At 38.4% G+C, this 18169-nt stretch overlaps 1 protein-coding gene across 1 annotated transcript in view; it reads left to right on the top strand.

Moving 5' to 3' along the window:
- The window catches only part of PEX7 (peroxisomal biogenesis factor 7), a 74766-nt gene that overhangs the window by 14388 nt on the left and 42209 nt on the right, over nt 1-18169 (top strand). The window contains exons 6-8 of the mRNA XM_060753436.2: nt 9983-10089; nt 15355-15468; nt 17589-17644. Coding sequence (XP_060609419.1) covers nt 9983-10089; nt 15355-15468; nt 17589-17644 — 277 coding nt within the window. The remainder of the gene's footprint in view (nt 1-9982; nt 10090-15354; nt 15469-17588; nt 17645-18169) is intronic.

Genomic DNA, 18169 nt, shown 5'->3' with positions numbered 1-18169 from the left:
CTGCAATATCTCTAAAAGATAATATAATATTATTTGCTTGAAGGCCCCTATAAGCCAGAATGCCTAAACTTGAGGTTATCATGTTTGAACTTACTCAACCACTGGACAAGGTAATAATCTGGAATAAATGGTAGACAGCAGAGAAAAGAGGATGACTACATTTTAGATAGATTGACTTGATAAAAGAAGCCACAGCCCTGAGTTTGCAATACATAAGCAGAACTGTTAATGGCGGGGCCTTTTGAGGTTGTCATTCATAAGGCTGCCATAAGTTAGAACATAATTGTATTCTAGTTACTTCTTTGCAGGCAGTGGAGAAGAAGAGAAAGCCCATTGCCCCAAGATTGAACTGAGTTGAATTGCTTCTTGCAATTCAGGATATCTAGGGTTTAGCTTTAAAGTAGATCAATGATAGAATAATATTTACAAGAAGATACCAATGTGTATGTATATGTTTTGCTTTATTTTTAAAGTTCAATATGTTATGTCACTTCTTTACTGGCTGAAGCAGAACAGCGAATCTGTCTGTTTGATTAGTAGCAGCATTTCTCTTCTTTGGACCAAACAGATAGGTCAGCTGGGTTTTTCCTTTCAAGGGAAATGCCATTTGCCCCTTTGGAAGAATAAATCTTCCTTTCTCCTCCTGAGCATACTTATTGGGAAGGAAGTGTCACTGACAATTTTCAGTGAAAAGGCTACTAATCATGCTTTGAGCCAGAGCTCTATGCAGCTACTTAATTTTTTGTATGTAAATGTATTTTGAAGTGCAATATTATTGCAGTTCACTACATTCTGTAGTATCCACCCTCATATAGTACAGTCAGGAGTCTTCAGAGACAAGGTCCTTGCAAATGTAAAATAGATGCTGAACCAGAGCCTATTCTTTCTCCCAGCATTATGTAGCTAGGTGCTTTCTAGACATGTTGGACTACATCTACCATCTTTCCCGGCCTGCATAATAGGAACTATAATCCAACACATCAGTTCTGGTAACACTTCAATGAAGCCTAGGCTAGACAGTAGTGCTGGATTTAAAAGACTGGGGTAAATGTTATACTATGATCAGTGAGTTGTGTGTGGCGTTGCCTCCCTCCTATGTGCTTAGATCCCCTTTATCTGTCTCTCCCTCTTTGCCCTGATTATTGGATCATTGAAAGATGATAGAGTGATGCATTGCTTCCTTCAATTCCCTCTCCAAGCACCAGTCTGCCCCCATTCTGAAAACTGAAACCGGAGGTGGCTTCCGGAAATCAGGTAGTTTCCAATTAATTTGAGGGGGACTACAACTTGCTGGAAGGGCACACAGTGGTCAAACTGTTACCCATTCCGTTTAGATCAGTCCAAATTTTGATTGAATTAAACTTTTCATTCTTTTCAATGGTCCTGTGAAGGAATACTTAACAAGGGATTTTCTATTTGATTAATGAAACACATTAAGAAAGAACAAGATTCAGCACATAAAGGCAGAACGTTGGCATATCATGCATAGTGCTTTTAAAGGGTTTTGTCCTCTTCTGACCTTGGTAGTCCAGGCCAGCATTTGCTGCAGTTACTGTAGAAGGAAGTGCTTTTAAGTTTTGCTAAGATGCAAGGGCTCTTAGCTTTTGCTATACTATTACAGTATGGGCTGGGATGGCAGCTGAACTATGATCACTACAAACCATCCTTTGAAAAATGCTATCTTCTGCCTTGACGCATAGGCCTGCAATGGGGGGAAATTCCCAGAAGATTTATGATGCTGCAGTAGGAAAAGAAATTCAACCAATAAATAATCATTTAACCTTATGCTGTGACCCATCTGTATGATTAATTTCCTGGATGTATAAAACAGACCAGAAAGAAGTTTGGAATAACTTCTTCAGAACACTGTGCTATTGAGTAGTGATTATTGAAAAAACACAAAACATATTTTATGTGTGTTATCTTCTCTTTTAAGAACATAATTCCTAGGTCAGAACATCAGGATATCAAACTCAAATCATACATGGTTACTGATATTGATAGTGGTTGGTAACTAACCAAAGTACTTCTTAGGGCATGTCATGTATTAATTTATCCGTCAAAGAAACATACTGTAGTACTTTTTCTATATCTTAAACAGTTTATTAAATTCTGTTCAGTTTCCAGAGGATTGTACTATGTGGCATGGGACATCGCTGATTGCAGTTCATAAACTTAGTTTGGGATCATAGCCCAGTGGTTCAAAACAGTATTCATTTCCTTTAAAAATATTACAATATATACACATTATGCAATTTTGGCATATTTATGTATATTCCTAAAAGTATATAAATTATTCCACTTTGCTAGTCATTGTTAAGCATAATTTGCGTTTCATGTCTCAAACATGTTCTCAGAGTTGTTCACAATTGTAATAAAATCTAAATTGTCAAATTAAATGTTTAAATTAAAAAAGTAAAAAACCAGTACAAACAATGTTGTATCAATGACTAAAGCACACTGGGATGAATCTGGCTATTAATTACAACTGTGTAAACCCATTGATTGATCAAAACTTAGTTAACCTTTAGGTTGAGTTCCACTAATTCAACGACTTTAAAGCTAGAGCAAATATGCTGCAGTAAAACAGTCAAGTTAACACTTTAAACATTTTAACAAATAATTCAATAATCTCTGTTGAGTGAAGACACCAACACATTAGAAGTCTTAGAAATTACACATTTTTGCCTGCTGGGAAAAGGTTTATTTACTTATTTATTTACTTACTGCATCTCTGTGCTGCCTTTCTTAGCCCGAAGGCGACTCAAGGCGGCTTACACTGGCACGATTCGATCCCACAATGAACATAAACAAAATCAAAACAATATTAAAAACAATTAACACACATTATAAAAACTCTGTGAAAAGCATTAAAAGCATAAAACACCAGTAACTTTCTATTCGCTCATTTTCAAAAGACATTGTCAGGCTGTTCCATGTTCCTTCTTTCCTGGGTTCCATATTCATCCATTACACTGCGTTTTCAAAGGCTTGTTCAAAAAGCCAGTTTTTAATTTTTTTCGGATTGTTGGTAGGGAGGGGGCTGATCTAATATCCCTAGGGAGGGAGTAATTCATAAATATTAAGTGTGTCTTGTGGAATATTCATTAATGGTGGCCTTAAGGCCAACTCTTCCAAAGACACCCACAGCATTTCTAACTGAAGGGTCACTTGGAAAGAAAACCTTGTTTATAATCTTAAGGCACAGGACTATGTGATCATTCTGGAATTAGTATCCTGTGTTGTGCATAGCTTGACAGGTCAAAATCAATACCTTGGATTGGGTCCAGAAACAGATCAGAAGCTAATGTAGGCTCGTTCAAAGTTCTGTACTATATGTCCAAAATGTCTGATCCCAACCAGTGCTCTTGTTGCCGTAGTCTATATCAGCAGTTCTCAAAGCGTTTTCCGTGGAGCCCTTGGGGCTCCATGAAGCATGCTGAGGGGCTCTGTGGTTCCCTCCTTCCCCTCCAAGCTTTCTCTCCTCTTTCCTGTTCCTCCCTCTCCCTCACCCCCAAAAACCATTTATCTTCCCCTCCCTCGCTGTCCAGATCTTTTCCTCTTGACTTCCTTGCTTCCTGAAATCTATTTCCCTCCCATTACTCAATGGGTTCTGTAATTGTGCTTTTCCTACATGGTAGAAGGGAATTGAACTAGATAGACCCTGGGGTTTCTGTCGTTGTTGTTGTTAAGTCTGGATGGCCATCTTTTCCTGCATGGCAGAAGGGGGTTGGACTGGATGACCCCTAGATTGCTTCTATTACTACTATTGAAAAGGCTGGATGGCCATCTGTTGGGGGTGCTTTGATTGTGTTTTTCATGCATGGCAAAGGAGGTTGGACAGGATGGCCCCTGAGGTTTTCCACTGAAATACTATTAAGTTTATTCTAGTTAAAATTGTTCTTCATTTAAAAATTGTATTGTTCTCCCCCCCCCCCCTCTTTTTTTTGCACTACAAAAGAGATACATGCAGTATGCATAGGAATTTGTTCATTTTTTTCAATTAGTTCACACAAGCACTCTCCATCCATCTTCCACTGGCCCAGCCTGTCATTCAAATTTTAAAATACAATTCATCAAACAGTTTGCCCATATCTGATATATTTACATTAGATACAATGTAATATATAATATATACACATTTATTGGGATTCCACAAGAAGCATCTGCTTCAAAAAGAGCTCCACAGCTGAAAAAAGTTTGAGAATCCCTTGCCGATATTAACTGAAGTTTCAGTTGGAATCTCACATATATCATATCTGGAATGAGCATCAGTTTTTTTAGTCATTCTTCAGTCCATATTGCAGCCAGTTTTTTTCTCTAGCATACTCTCTGCTTTGCCTGGTTTAGATGGAAAGGAGAAATAGCCTGTCATCCGCATGTCTCTAAATGAGCTTATTTGTGGACTTAATGTAAATGAAGCATGGAAAATAAAATGGATTGCACAGTGTAAATGCCACAGGATGCCTCTAGGTTGTTATACCAAACGTATTGATATAAAACAGTTAGGTATTTTATTTGTTGGCATATTTGCCTGTTTTAAGTATAAAAAAAATGAAGACATATGTCTAGCCTGTAATTATAACTACAGCTATTAAAGAAGGCTCAATTAACACTGCCATATAAAATCCAGATTATCTGCTTTGAACTTTGTAGACTCATCTAATCCAGTACAAAGCAGAGAATGTGGATTAAGCAGATAATGTGGATTATCTGTGTTGACAATCTGGATTATATGGCAGTGTAGATCCAGTTTAACTGTGATTATATTGTATCTTTCTATCTCTTGCTTTCCAAAGCTTTAACATATATGCTTGTGTGTATGTGTGTTTACAAGTACTTCAATAAAATGTGAATTGACAATTTTATGTAGTTTGCAGAACAGAACCTAGTTTGTGCAGCTCAAACATGAATGAAATCTGAGCTCTGTAATGGCTGTTTGATATTAAAAAATGTGCGGCAATAGCTTTATTTTTTCTTTTAGTTGTATATGATGCTTAATCAAATTGTGAATAAATGTGTGTGTGTATCTATGATCTCTGTATTTATGATCTTAAAGAAAGAGGAATGAATAAAATGATTAAAACTTTAAGGATCTGCAATTGTGCAAATTATACTCATAAGCACTGATGTGAAGCAAAAATAGATTACAGTGCAGAAAACAAATGGCTTTGCCCAAATGGCGTTTCAATTAATGCGTATTCAGCATGAAATACATTTCCCATTTGGAAAGGTGCAAAGCACTTTGCAAAACGGTTAATATGCCATTCAATCATTTATTCTCCAGTGAGTCCTTGCCCAGCTACTTCAGCCCTTGTGGAGAGTTGTTTAGAGATCAGGATAGCAACTCGAGGTGTTAAGTCTGTATAGTCTATTCTGTTCTGTCATGATATTGATATCCTTTTTTGTGCTGATAAAATGGACTGAGAGATCAGGTGGAAGGGATTGCTCTGGCTCAGGGGCCTGATAAATGTCTGGCTGACAACAAAAGGCTAGCCATGTGGAAAATGTGATTAAAGAATTGATATAAATAACAAAACTGCCTGATGGCTAAAAGCGCTTAATGAGTCATTGTGCCATTTGTCCAGAAGGTTTCCTCCCTCTCTTTCTCGTTTTCTCTGCCTGGGAAACAAAATTGAAAACAGGTAAAGAAGGGTCAAACTATGGAAAAGCCAAGCTCACCACTAGCCAAGCTGGCTAAAAGGATCTGAGAGCTGTAGTTCCCCAAAGTTCTCTGGGAAGTTTTAAATGTGCCCAATATTCATAGGAATCAAATTATGATCAGCATTGCAGAGCTGAAATTCATGTTTAGGTCTTCCATTTTCCTATGACAGCATCCTATATTTATTGCGTCTTACATTTACTAGCAAGAAGCTATTAACAAATCAGATCCTTACTAGTAAGAAGCACTCTGACAACTAACTATACAGTGTACCTGACTTTCTTTTATGATGGCAAAGATCTGTGAAGCTTAATATGACAGGCTGCTATTACCTGAACTACCGAGGCTTTGTTTGTATTGCTGTAGTCGCTTATCTCTTTAATCAGGTTGTTACAATTATTTATTAGTGTAAATACAAACTGGATTTGTTCCAACATTGTTCCAATATTTTCAAGCATTGTTGTGGAATTTAGTCAAACTGATATTTTCTATAATTAACCTTGGTTTCTTTTTCAACACAGCAATTTTTGTACACTTTTCCCACAACTGCAGTGCCCCCCCCCCCTTTTGACTTTGTTCTTGGGGATATCAGCACAGCGAGAAAGAAGTTGTAGGCTATCGAGCTCTTGAATAAATTAAATTCATTTCCCACATTCAGCACTTAGCATTTTATGTTTAAAGGTTTGACAGCAATGTTAATGACCTCAGTGCATTATGGGAAAATAATTTACACTTAAGAAATCTGGAGCCACAGATAATACGAGACACCGGCTGTTTTGCAAACATCCTGGGAACTGAATTTGTTAGAAAAATGTCAGCATAGTTTTCCTTGAACTTCTTGGGGAATGGTTCTCAGGTGCTATCTGTGTGTCAGTTTTAGGTTAGCACTGAATATGCATTTTTATTTTTGGACAAAAATGCCAACCTTTGAAAATGGGAAGTGTTGAGAATGCCAAGTTTGAGCATTGAGAATTAAATATCTATAGAAATGTTGTTCTCTCTTTATATAAGTAGGCCTCCAAAGCGCCAAGAATGAATGTATGTTTTAATATAGCTAATGTAAGATTTGCAGCAGTTAAGTTGGGGCACGCTGTTTTGCCAGCACATCATAAAATGTGGCACAATGCCATCATTGCAGTTTTTGAATTCTGAGTTGCAGGTGGGTGCATCATTATATTCATTTAAGGACTGATTCTTCAGATTTTCATGTGACCCTTGGATTTAAGAATTGACTTAAAGGCCACATAGATATTTCATGGTTTTCCTAATAAAAAGAACTCGAAGAGGATGACTGTTCTAGAAAACTTATCCCAGAGTAATGACTGCAGTTTATCATCTATGTGGCATGCCGAGAAAGCTTCAGGAAAAAATACGGTTAACTGGAACAGGTGTGACAGGAAGAGAGCCCACTGTATACCTGTTGAATTTCCATTTATGCATCAACTTCCCATTCTGAAATATAGTGCTTTAATTGTTATATCTGGGTAGGAACAGAAGAAATGAACACAGTATTAAAAAAAAAAAAAACCTTTACTGTGTCATAGCTATGAAAGTAGTTTTGTCTGTCAGGCAGCCACAATGTGTAGATGGGATGAAGACCTATTGATTGGCTAAGACTCTGAGAAACACAAATTTTCTTGGGGACATTAAATTAGTTGTATAGGCTTTGGGTCTTAGCTAATCAATAGGGCTGCTGTAATAATTTCTCTGATTTGTTAAGCATTGGTTATGCCTGGACCCATGCCATGATACAAGGTATTGTTATATCCTTCCCACATTTACAAGCACTTTCTGGAAGCAGGGATAGACTTTAGTATCGAACTGAAAAACAAGTATTCTTGACTGGAAAACCCACAAGTAGAAATCCTGGAAGCAGCAGTGATTTTCTTCAGAAGCACATACGCAAATCCTAAGACACAGGATCTGAAGCATCCCAGAGCAAGGAGTTGCATCTGTGCCTCTTTATCAAGACTCTTTCTCCAAGGAATAAAGAACTGCTGGCCCAAGTTGCCTCCTGGCTCTAAATAATCAGTACAAATGTTGCTTCTGCACCAATCTTCTTTGCCATCATTAACTGCAGATTTTTTTTAGTTCAATCTATTGGGACAGGTCTTGGTTTAGGGATGTTCTGAGCAAGATATATCTCGAAATACTCCTATTCTTCTTCTACAGTATATTAAATGAGAGGGGGCAGAGCAAAGGGGAGGGGTGAGCAGTGAAAAGTGGGCTGTCCAGTTTGGGGATAGTGAACATTGGTATAAAACTGTTATCTGATATAAAATAATGTTTGCACGGTATTGAGGTTAGTGCTGCTTGTAGACTTCAAAAGACCATCTTGCTAAGAGGAAACAAATAAGGGTATTTTTATATGTATCTCACTTGTTTTGATTTGTTTTATAAGCTCTCTATTTTCTAACTTTGTTTCTCACATTGTCAGTCCAGATATGCTCAGCAGTGATTGTTGCCTTCTTTCAGTTTCCATCTCTTGCCTGTCAGGCTTTGGCTGTGCTACTCCTTATGCCTGAAACATCCTCCCACTTCCATCTGCCAGCCTCACTTCTCTGAACCTTTCCGAACCCTCATCTGCAAAGTCTTTTCTCTGCCTTTTTCTAACTGTTCTGCTTCCAGTTTAATTATCATCTTAACCCGCCCCTCCCCTTTTTCTCATTGTTGCATGCTTTTAATGTCATACCTGATGTATATAATGTAGCTGTAACTGATATGAACACCAATCCAAAGGAATCTAGTAATAAATGGAATAAACAAGTTATTAAAAAAAAAAAAACCATGATGGATACCAATCTGGAGAATACTGGGATTACATCACTGGTTTCAGGTGAATGTACAAGAAAATACAAATCATTTTTGGATAAAGACTAGCAGGAACCCAAAGGCTGCCATGGAGCCTAAAGTAGAGTGGGGCCACTTCTACAACGTGATGTGAAATCCAGATCACCAGCTGATTGAGAAAAATGTTGACCATCTAAGTAGGTATTTGCTTTGTATTGTTCACCAAGATGCAACAGTAAAGTTAATAGGTGGAAGTTAGAATCGTAAGAGTTGGAAGAGACCACATGGGCCACCCAGTCCAACTCTCCATCATGCAGGAAAAGCACAATCAAAGTACCTCTGACAAATGGACACCCTCCCTCTGTTTAAAAGTCTTCAAAGAAGAAGTCTCCATCACACTCCAAGGCAGAGACTTCCACTGTTGAATAGCTCATTAGGTCAGGAAGTTCTTTCTAATGTTCAGGTGGAATCTCTTTTCCTGTAATTTGAACCCATTGCTCCGAGTTCTAGTCTCCAGGGCAGCAGAAACAACCTGTTCCTCTTTCTTATTAGCACCCCAATCTTTCATATGTGATCCTGTGTGTATATATAAAGTAGTGGAAAAACCTTTTCCAAGCTTCTTCAAAGTCTTCTAATTTTGGCAGATAGGAAAAAGCTTTGTGCTCATGAGTCTGCATGCATATTAAGGCAGCATCTGATGGTGAACAGAACTGAAATGGGTGATCCCACCTCTCACTTAGTTTAATCCAACTCTATGTGACCTATAAATGGCTCAGGGGGATGTTGGGAAACATTTTGAGTTGGTTTTATGATGGGAAAGAGGATTATGTTAGGAAAGCAGAAAAATAAACTTCTGATGCAGCCCTCAGTGCAGTGTTGACTTGTAGCTGAGATAGATTTAGATCAGGTTGGTCATTGTTAAATGGTGATAGATTTAAAAAAAAAAACCCTCAAACATTTGTAAAGCCTTTTGAGTAGCCCAGTTTTATTTTAATGCCAATTAATCCATGAGTTGCTGATTACTGACGTCTGTTTAAAATTGGCTTGTGTGTTGTTATCTTTATTTTGCTGATTTTGTGGTATCTTACTATTTATTATATATCATTTTGAGGTTAATGGTTGGTCCAGATGAAATTAGACTTGTTTTTTAGAAACTATATAGACGAACCTCAGCATATTAGGCAGGTGGTCAGTATTTACTAAATCAAATAGTCTTTACAATGTGCATGCATGCACAGGTACATAGATAAAACAGTAAGAACAGGAAGATAAAAAAGGAGAAAGGGAATGGAATCTTTGCATGTGGGGTTTCTGTACTGAGAATCACAGTCAATAGTTCTTATCTTTCAACTTTCCTATGATTTTATTTTACTTTTTATTATGCTTGTACTATTTGAATGATAAAATTTCCCAGACATGAACCTGTTAGCTTTTTCTCTCTATATAGAGAATGTACAAGCATATATATTCTCTACATAAAATAAGACTAGATTCTTGTAAAGCTTGAGTTAATTAGTACCTCTGTTTCAGGTGATCAAACTTTAAGAATTTGGGATGCAAAGTCACCAAGACTCCCAGTGATAATTCCTGCTCACCAGGCTGAGATTTTGACTTGTGACTGGTGCAAGTACGATCAGGTACAGTGGACTGAAATAGTTTATTCTCCAACACTGGAAAATTTACCCAATAAAAAGTAGTGGTATTTTATTATGAAATTAAATATGTGCAGATAATAACGTAGAACCTGATCAGCCAAAATTAAGTTTTTAGACATATTTCAGGAGAGGGAGAGGGGCAGATGTGTCTATTTCACATACTTTGCTTTAGCTGAATTATTTTCATTGTTGTTTCTTATGGCATTTAAACATTTTCGTGTTCTTTACAAAACTACTTAGTTTATTTTCCATTTTTTTCGCTTATTACATGCTTAACAGTTTTATGTACCATTGTCTAACATTATGATCCTTTCAGTGGATAAGGAGAAGTGTGTTCATTTGGATTTTCAAATTGATATATTTGCTAACCTTTTTATCAGAATGGTAGTGTCAATGCATGCAATTAACATTTTTATTACTTTTAACTATATTCTAATGTTACTTGTCATGAAGATTGTCATTTATGTGACTGTGAGCTTACCCTATCCTTAGTATTTAAGGGATGATTCTTTTCTTTAAATACCCAAATACAAAATGTCGTCATTGGACTTCTGGGAGAAGGTGAGGTTTCTAGGTAAGGAAGAAGCAGCAGTTTTTTACCAGTTGGAGATAAACTCCAGCTGGGCAATATCTTCCTAGATTAAAGGAAACATCTAAGGAGCAAGCAGAATTAGGTATCGTGGGATTATATAACCTCGACACTGGATCAAATGTTCAACAAGCAGATGAATGGAGGCCAGATTCTGAAGATGTGATAGATTAGGGAAAATATTGACAAGTTACTAGTAAAGGAAGGAAGATTAAGAAGAGAGGAGATTGTGAAAAAACATTATTAAAGTATGAGCTGTGCCCACTTCAATCTATATTTTGTTAATATTTGGAGAAAAAACTGCATGTTAAGATTAGAATAAATTAGGTTAAAGAGGATTTAAAGGCTTTAACTGAAAGGTTTTGGTGTAGGATGGTTTCTTTTTTTTTTTAACCTGAGCTTTGAGGATGATTATTAAACATAATTTATTACTAGAATTAGAAGGAGAAATTAACTTTGAAATAGATGAAGTATATAATTTTTTATGTTGACGATATATAACGGGGAAGACTGGAATGATATAATAGATAGAAAAATATAATTGTTATAGAAAAATTATTAAGGCAGTAGAATTAGAATAATAGATAATAGGTGTGTGGAATTGTTAAGTCTAATGCCTAAACACTGAATTTTAGGTAGATAAGAATAACAGAATCATATAGTTGGAAGAGACCTCGTGGGCTATCCAACTCCCCTGCCAAGAAGCAGGAAAATCACATTCAAAGCACCCCAAACAGAATGGCCATCCAGCCTCTGTTTAAAAGCCTCCAAAGAAGGAGTCTCCACCACACTCCTGGGCAGAAAGTTCTACTTCTGAACAGCTCTCACAGTTAGGAAGTTCTTCCTAATGCTCAGATGGAATCTCCTATAGTTTGAAGCCATTGTTCTGCATCCTGGTCTCCAGGGCAGCAGTAAACAAACCTGCTCCCTCCTCCATATGACTTCCTCTTACATACTTATACATGGCTATCATGTCTCTTCTCAGCCTTCTCTTCTGCAGGCTCAACATGTCCAGCTCTTTAAGCCACCCCTCATAGGGCTTGTTCTCCAGACCCTTAATTATTTTAGTCACCCTCCTGTATTAGATGTATTAGAGTGGAAGATAGGTACTGGTCAAATCAAAATAATTTATTGTTAATTAATGTTATTTGATGTTATTGGAACTAAACATGTATTAACTTTCTCCAGAACAAGTAGTTAATATGGTACGTTATAGTTTATAAGTGTATTCACAGCATGTATAGATTATAGAAAGAAGTATATTTTTACAAGTTAATTTTATTGGTGTATAAACAGTTTTGATGAATGTTTAAAAATGCTGGAGAGGGCTTGATTAGGATTTAGCATAGTGGTTCTCAGCCTGTGGATCCACAGATGTTTTGGCCTTCAACTCCCAGAAATACTAACACTTGGTAAACTGGCTGGGATTTCTGGGAGTTTTAGGCCAAAACACCTGGGGATCCACAGGTTGAGAACCACTGTAGTTGTGGAAAAGACTGGAATTTGCTTTTCCTTCAGTTTGTTGTTCCCCCCCCCTCTCTTTCTCTCGCCCTCAATCTTTGTTGTTGTTCATTCGTTCAGTCGTCTCCGACTCTTCGTGACCTCGTGGACCAGCCCACGCCAGAGCTCCCTGTCGGCCGTCACCACCCCCAGCTCCTTCAAGGTCAGTTCAGTCACTTCAAGGATGCCATCCATCCATCTTGCCCTAGGTCGGCCCCTCTTCCTTTTGCCTTCCACTTTCCCCAGCATAATTGTTTTCTCTAGGCTTTGCTGTCTCCTCATGATGTGGCCAAAGTACTTCAACTTTGTCTCTAGTATCCTTCCTTCCAGTGAGCAGACGGGTTTTATTTCCTGGAGGATGGACTGGTTGGATCTTCTCGCAGTCCAAGGCACTCTCAGCACTTTCCTCCAGCACCACAGCTCAAAAGCATCGATCTTCCTTCGCTCAGCCTTCCCTATGGTCCAGCTCTCACATCCGTAGGTTACTACAGGGAATACCATGGCTTTGACTAGGCGGATCTTTGTTGCCAGTCTGATGTCTCTACTCTTTACTATTTTATCGAGACTGGACATTGCTCTCCTCCCAAGAAGTAAGCGTCTTCTGATTTCCTGGCCACAGTCTGCATCTGCTGTAATCTTTGCACCTAGAAATACAAAGTCTGTCACGGCCTCCACATTTTCTCCCTCTATTTTCCAGTTGTCAATCATTCTTGTTGCCATAATCTTGGTTTTTTTGACGTTCAGCTGCAACCCGGCTTTTGCGCTTTCTTCTTTCACCTTGATTAGAAGGCTCCTCGGCTCCTCCTCGCTTTCGGCCATCAGAGTGGTGTCATCTGCATATCTGAGGTTGTTAATGTTTCTTCCAGCAATTTTCACCCCAGCTTTGCATTCATCAAGCCCCGCACATCGCATGATGTGTTCTGCATACAAGTTAAAAAGGTTGGGTGAGAGTATGCAGCCTTGCCGTACGCCTTTCCCAATCTTGAACCAGTCTGTTGTTCCGTGGTCAGTTCTTACTGTTGCGACTTGCTCCTTGTACAGATTCCTCAGGAGAGAGACAAGGTGGCTTGGTATGCCCATCCCACCAAGAACTTGCCACAATTTATTATGATCCACACAGTCAAAGACTTTAGAATAGTCAATGAAGCAGAAGTAGATGTTTTTCTGAAACTCCCTGCCTTTCTCCATTATCCAGCGGATATTGGCAATCTGGTCTCTCGTTCCTCTGCCTTTTCTAAACCCAGCTTGAACATCTGGCAACTCTCGCTCCATGTATTGCTGGAGTCTTCCTTGCAGGATCTTGAGCATTACCTTACTGGCATGAGAAATAAGGGCCACTGTACGGAAGTTGGAGCAGTCTTTCGCATTTCCCTTTTTTGGTATGGGGATGTAAGTTGATTTTTTCCAGTCTGATGGCCATTCTTGTGTTTTCCATATTTGCTGGCATATGGCATGCATCACCTTGACAGCATCATCTTTTAAGATTTTAAACAGTTCAGCTGGGATCCCGTCGTCTCCTGCTGCCTTGTTGTTAGCAATGCTTCTTAAGGCCCATTCAACCTCACTCCTCAGGATGTCTGGTTCTAATTCATTCACCACACCGTCAAAGCTGTCCTCGATATTGTTATCCTTCCTATACAGATCTTCTGTATAATCTCGCCACCTTCTCTTGATCTCTTCAGCTTCTGTTAGGTCCCTGCCATCTATGTTTCTTATCATACCAATTTTTGCCTGAAATTTACCTCCAATGTTTCTAATTTTCTGGAAGAGGTCTCTTGTCCTTCCTATTCTGTTGTCTTCTTCCACTTCCATGCATTGCTTGTTTAAAAATAGTTCCTTGTCTCTTCTGGCTAACCTCTGGAATTGCGCATTTAACTGGGCATATCTCCCCTTATCCCTGTTTCCTTTTGCTTTTCTCCTTTCTTGGGCTACTTCCAGTGTCTCAGCAGACAACCATTTTGCCTTCTTGGTTTTCTTTTTCTTTGGGACGTACTTTGTTGCCGCCTCCTGAACAATGTCGTGGACTTCTGTCCATAGTTCTTCTGGGACTCTGTTTACTAAATCTAGCCCTTCAAATCTGTTCTTCACTTCCACTGTATATTCACTAGGAATGTTAGTGAGATCATATCTAACTGGTCTGTGTATTTTCCCTGATCTCTTGAGTTTTATTCTAAATTGAGCAATAAGAAGTTCGTGATCTGAGCTACAGTCAGCCCCAGGTCTTGTTTTCACCGACTGGATGGATGTCCGCCACCTTTGGCTGCAAAGGATGTAGTCAATCTGATTTCGGTGCTGACCATCTGATGAAGTCCATGTATAAAGCCGTCTTTTAGGTTGTTGGAAGAGAGTGTTTGTTATACACAGCGAGTTTTCCTGGCAAAATTCTATCAGCCTGCGTCCCGCTTCATTTTGTTCTCCCAGGCCATGCTTGCCTGTGATCCCAGTTGTCATTTGACTTCCCACCTTGGCATTCCAGTCTCCTGTAATGAAAATAATGTCTCTTTTTGGTGTATTATCCAGTAAGTCCTGCAGATCCTCATAGAACTGATCTACTTCTGCTTCTTCAGCAGCTGTGGTTGGGGCATATATTTGGATCACTGTAATGTTGAAAGGCTTTCCTTGCACTCGAATTGAGATCATTCTGTCATTTTTTGGGTTGTATCCAAGCACCGCTTTAGCGAATTTCTTATTAATTATGAAGGCTACTCCATTTCTTCTATGTTCCTCTTGTCCACAGTAGTAGATCTGGTGGTCATCTGATGTGAAGTGGCCCATTCCAGTCCATTTCAGTTCGCTGACCCCCAGAATGTCTATCTTTAGTCTTGACATCTCACCAATAACAACATCCAATTTGCCCTGGCTCATAGATCTTACATTCCAGGCTCCTATGGTGTGTTGATCTTTAGAGCATCGGATTCGTCGTTCACCTCCAGTACCGTCGGCCGCTAGCCTTCCTTTCGGCTTTGAGCTAGCTGCGTCATCACATCTGGGGCTAGTTGAACTTATCCTCTGCTCCTCCTAAAGTTTAAACTTTAGTTCTGGCTGTCTAGTATTGTTTGTTTTATTCTTCCAATCTGTTCTGTAACTCCAGAGTGTTAGTGATCTTTCTCTTATCTACTATACTTCAAATAACTTTGTACTTTTTATTGCATTATCAGAACTTGCTTGTAACGGGTGCTGTTGACTGCAGTTTGAAAGGCTGGGATTTGAGAAACATCCGACAGCCTGTTTTCAACCTTTCTGGACATACTTATGCTATAAGGAGAGTAAAAGTAAGTGTAATTTTTTTTCATATTTGATTTTTAAATTCGATTTGTAGTTGCTGTTGTGTGCCTTCAAGTCATTTTTTACTTACAGCAAGTTTTTTTTTTTGGCAAGCTTTGTTCATAAATGGTTCTATGAGGTTGAGAGAACTAGGATTTGCTCAAGATAACCCAATGGGTTTCATGGCTGAATAGGGATTCAAATCCTGGTCTCTAGAGGCATGGCCCATTGCTCATGCCAATGCTGGCTCCCATAATTTTTAAAGAACTTAATAATATGGACAACCTACTTGCTCCACACTAAATTCTATGGATTCTATGGATTTTGGTGGGACCGAGGCCCTTCTGCACAGCTGTATAAAACTCACATTGAACTGGATTATAAAGCAATGTGGACTCAGATAATCCAGTTCAAAGCAGTTATTGTGGATTATCTACCTTGATATTCTGGGGGCCCTTCCACACAGACCTTTATCCCAGAATATCAAGGCAGAAAATCCCACAGTATCAGCTTTGAACTGGGTTATCTGAGTCCACACTCAGGTAATGTGTGATTTTCTGCCTTGATATTCTGGGATATAGGGCTGTAAAGGGCCCTGGGTTATAGGGCTGTGTGGAAGGGTCCTGATTTTGCATCTAGCTTCTGATATCTAAAAAGAAATAATGTTGACAGAGGTGGGCTTCAGTGAGGCAGGACAACCCTTAGGTAGAACACCTTAGCCAGAAAGACATTTCTTTGACTCTGTTGTACAAAAAGGAGATGTGATTAGGTTTTACTTTAAGACAGAAATTGATACAAACAACTAAACATCAGAAATAGTTCACATGTATTGATATAATTTCAGCAGTCCCAATAATAATCGATGAAACATTTAAAAAATCTAACCTAGTATGCTCATATATATTAAAATAAATTATAGCAAAATGCCATCTAGAGTAGTCCCATGAACAATTACCATGTGGTATTTGACAACCAATATATTTCTCATCCTATGACAACCAGAATGGCAACCTTGTGTGATCCCATAACTGCTTTTACATTACTTCTAGGTGGAATCCTGCATGACCAAGCATTAGTAGATTCCTAAGTAACACCAAGGAGTTCCTTAGCAGATAGCATATAGGCCAGCTGTCAAAAAAAGTAGATTGGGATTAACATCTATTTTTAAACATGCTTATTTTAAAAAAGCACTAGATGGCTTGTTTTCATTCTTTCATCAAATCCAATGGCAGAAATAGACCCACTGAGTCAGTGGGATATAACTAAATATTGGTTTGCAATTCAGCAATTGATTCATGGATTAGACTTTAGTTGGGACTTGAAATTGGATTTTTCCCTGTAGCCATTTTCTTAATTTTTACAGATGATGAAATGAAATGAAATGGCCACCATGATAAAAAAAATCAGGACAGTTCATTTATATATTGTAAGTCCATCTGCTTTAAAGGGGTTATTCAGGACTGTGATTTCTTTTGTAGAAGAGAGTTGTTGTTTTTCAGTACTGAGCTGCTTGGAAGTGAGTTATAGTGTAATTTTGCTGGTGGCAAAAATGAAGTTGGGAAAGTTTGGCACAGGGTTCCTATCTTTGCTGCAGCCTTTGTTCATCATTATACTGTATGCCAAGGAGTACAGCAATATATCTACTCTCTGTTATGGGTGACATTTTAAGAAATTGTGCTGTTGCCAGCTTTTAGGCTTGGAGCTGGTTACCTCAATAATCGTAATTAAAAGAGACTCTTTGGAAAAAGGATGGCCTTGTTGTTAGCAGTGTAGCATCTCTGTCTCTTTTTCTTAAACTTTTTGTCAAATGCTACAGATTCAGGGGACGTGTTCCTGCAGATGAATTGAGTCAGAGCTTTAATACTTCATCAAGAGGGTTTTTTAAAAAGTACAAATTTCTTTATAGATTGAAATTCATGTTCTGTCTGCAAGCCAAAGACAAATGTAATAACTATTGTCATGTAAGGAACTGAATTGAAAAGTTAGAGCAGAACTGCCAGATGCTGCTTTTAATGAAAAGAAAATGGAACCATTATGTACTGTAGTATTTCCTTCTGGATGCTTTCTAATGTTACTTACCAAAATCCAACTCTTAATTTTGTTTGTATTTTCTTCTATTTCTTTGCAGTTTTCACCGTTTCATGGCACTATATTGGCTTCTTGTTCCTACGATTTTACTGTGAGGTACAGTAATTATTTTTACTGCATGCATATCACTTAAAACCTCATCACACTAGAGAATGAATCCACTGTAAATCCGGATGCTGCCTGCGGCAGAATTCTGGGGTTTGCACTTTAGTGAGGCTGTTAAAGGCTTCTCCCTAAATTACAAACTCCAGAATTCTGCAAGGGGCAGAAACCATATTTAAAGTGGATTTATTCTCTAGTGTGACGAGGTCGTTCGTCCTGCACTTTATGAAGCATATGCCAATTTTTGCTCTCAGTCTGTGGAAAAAGTATTTCCAAGGGCTGGTGTTTTGTGGTAGAAGGTGATTTCTGTTGGCAAACACAACCTTTTCAAGCCTTCTCTATTTGATGTTTGTCTGTTTTAAAATTTGTCAGTTTATAACTTGAAGTGTATGTCTATTGTAGTTTGCAGTTACCTTGTCTCTTTATACTAAAGCAGTGGGAGGGGCTGTGATCATGTGACCGACTCAGTGATGGTTTAGAATGATTAGTTTTAACAACTGACAGAGAGGTCAGTTGAGC

Source organism: Anolis sagrei, chromosome 1, assembly GCF_037176765.1.
Source record: "Anolis sagrei isolate rAnoSag1 chromosome 1, rAnoSag1.mat, whole genome shotgun sequence".
Classification (NCBI taxonomy): domain Eukaryota; kingdom Metazoa; phylum Chordata; class Lepidosauria; order Squamata; family Dactyloidae; genus Anolis; species Anolis sagrei.
Note: the sequence above shows the minus strand (reverse complement) of the source record. Positions and strands in the feature narration are given on the sequence as shown.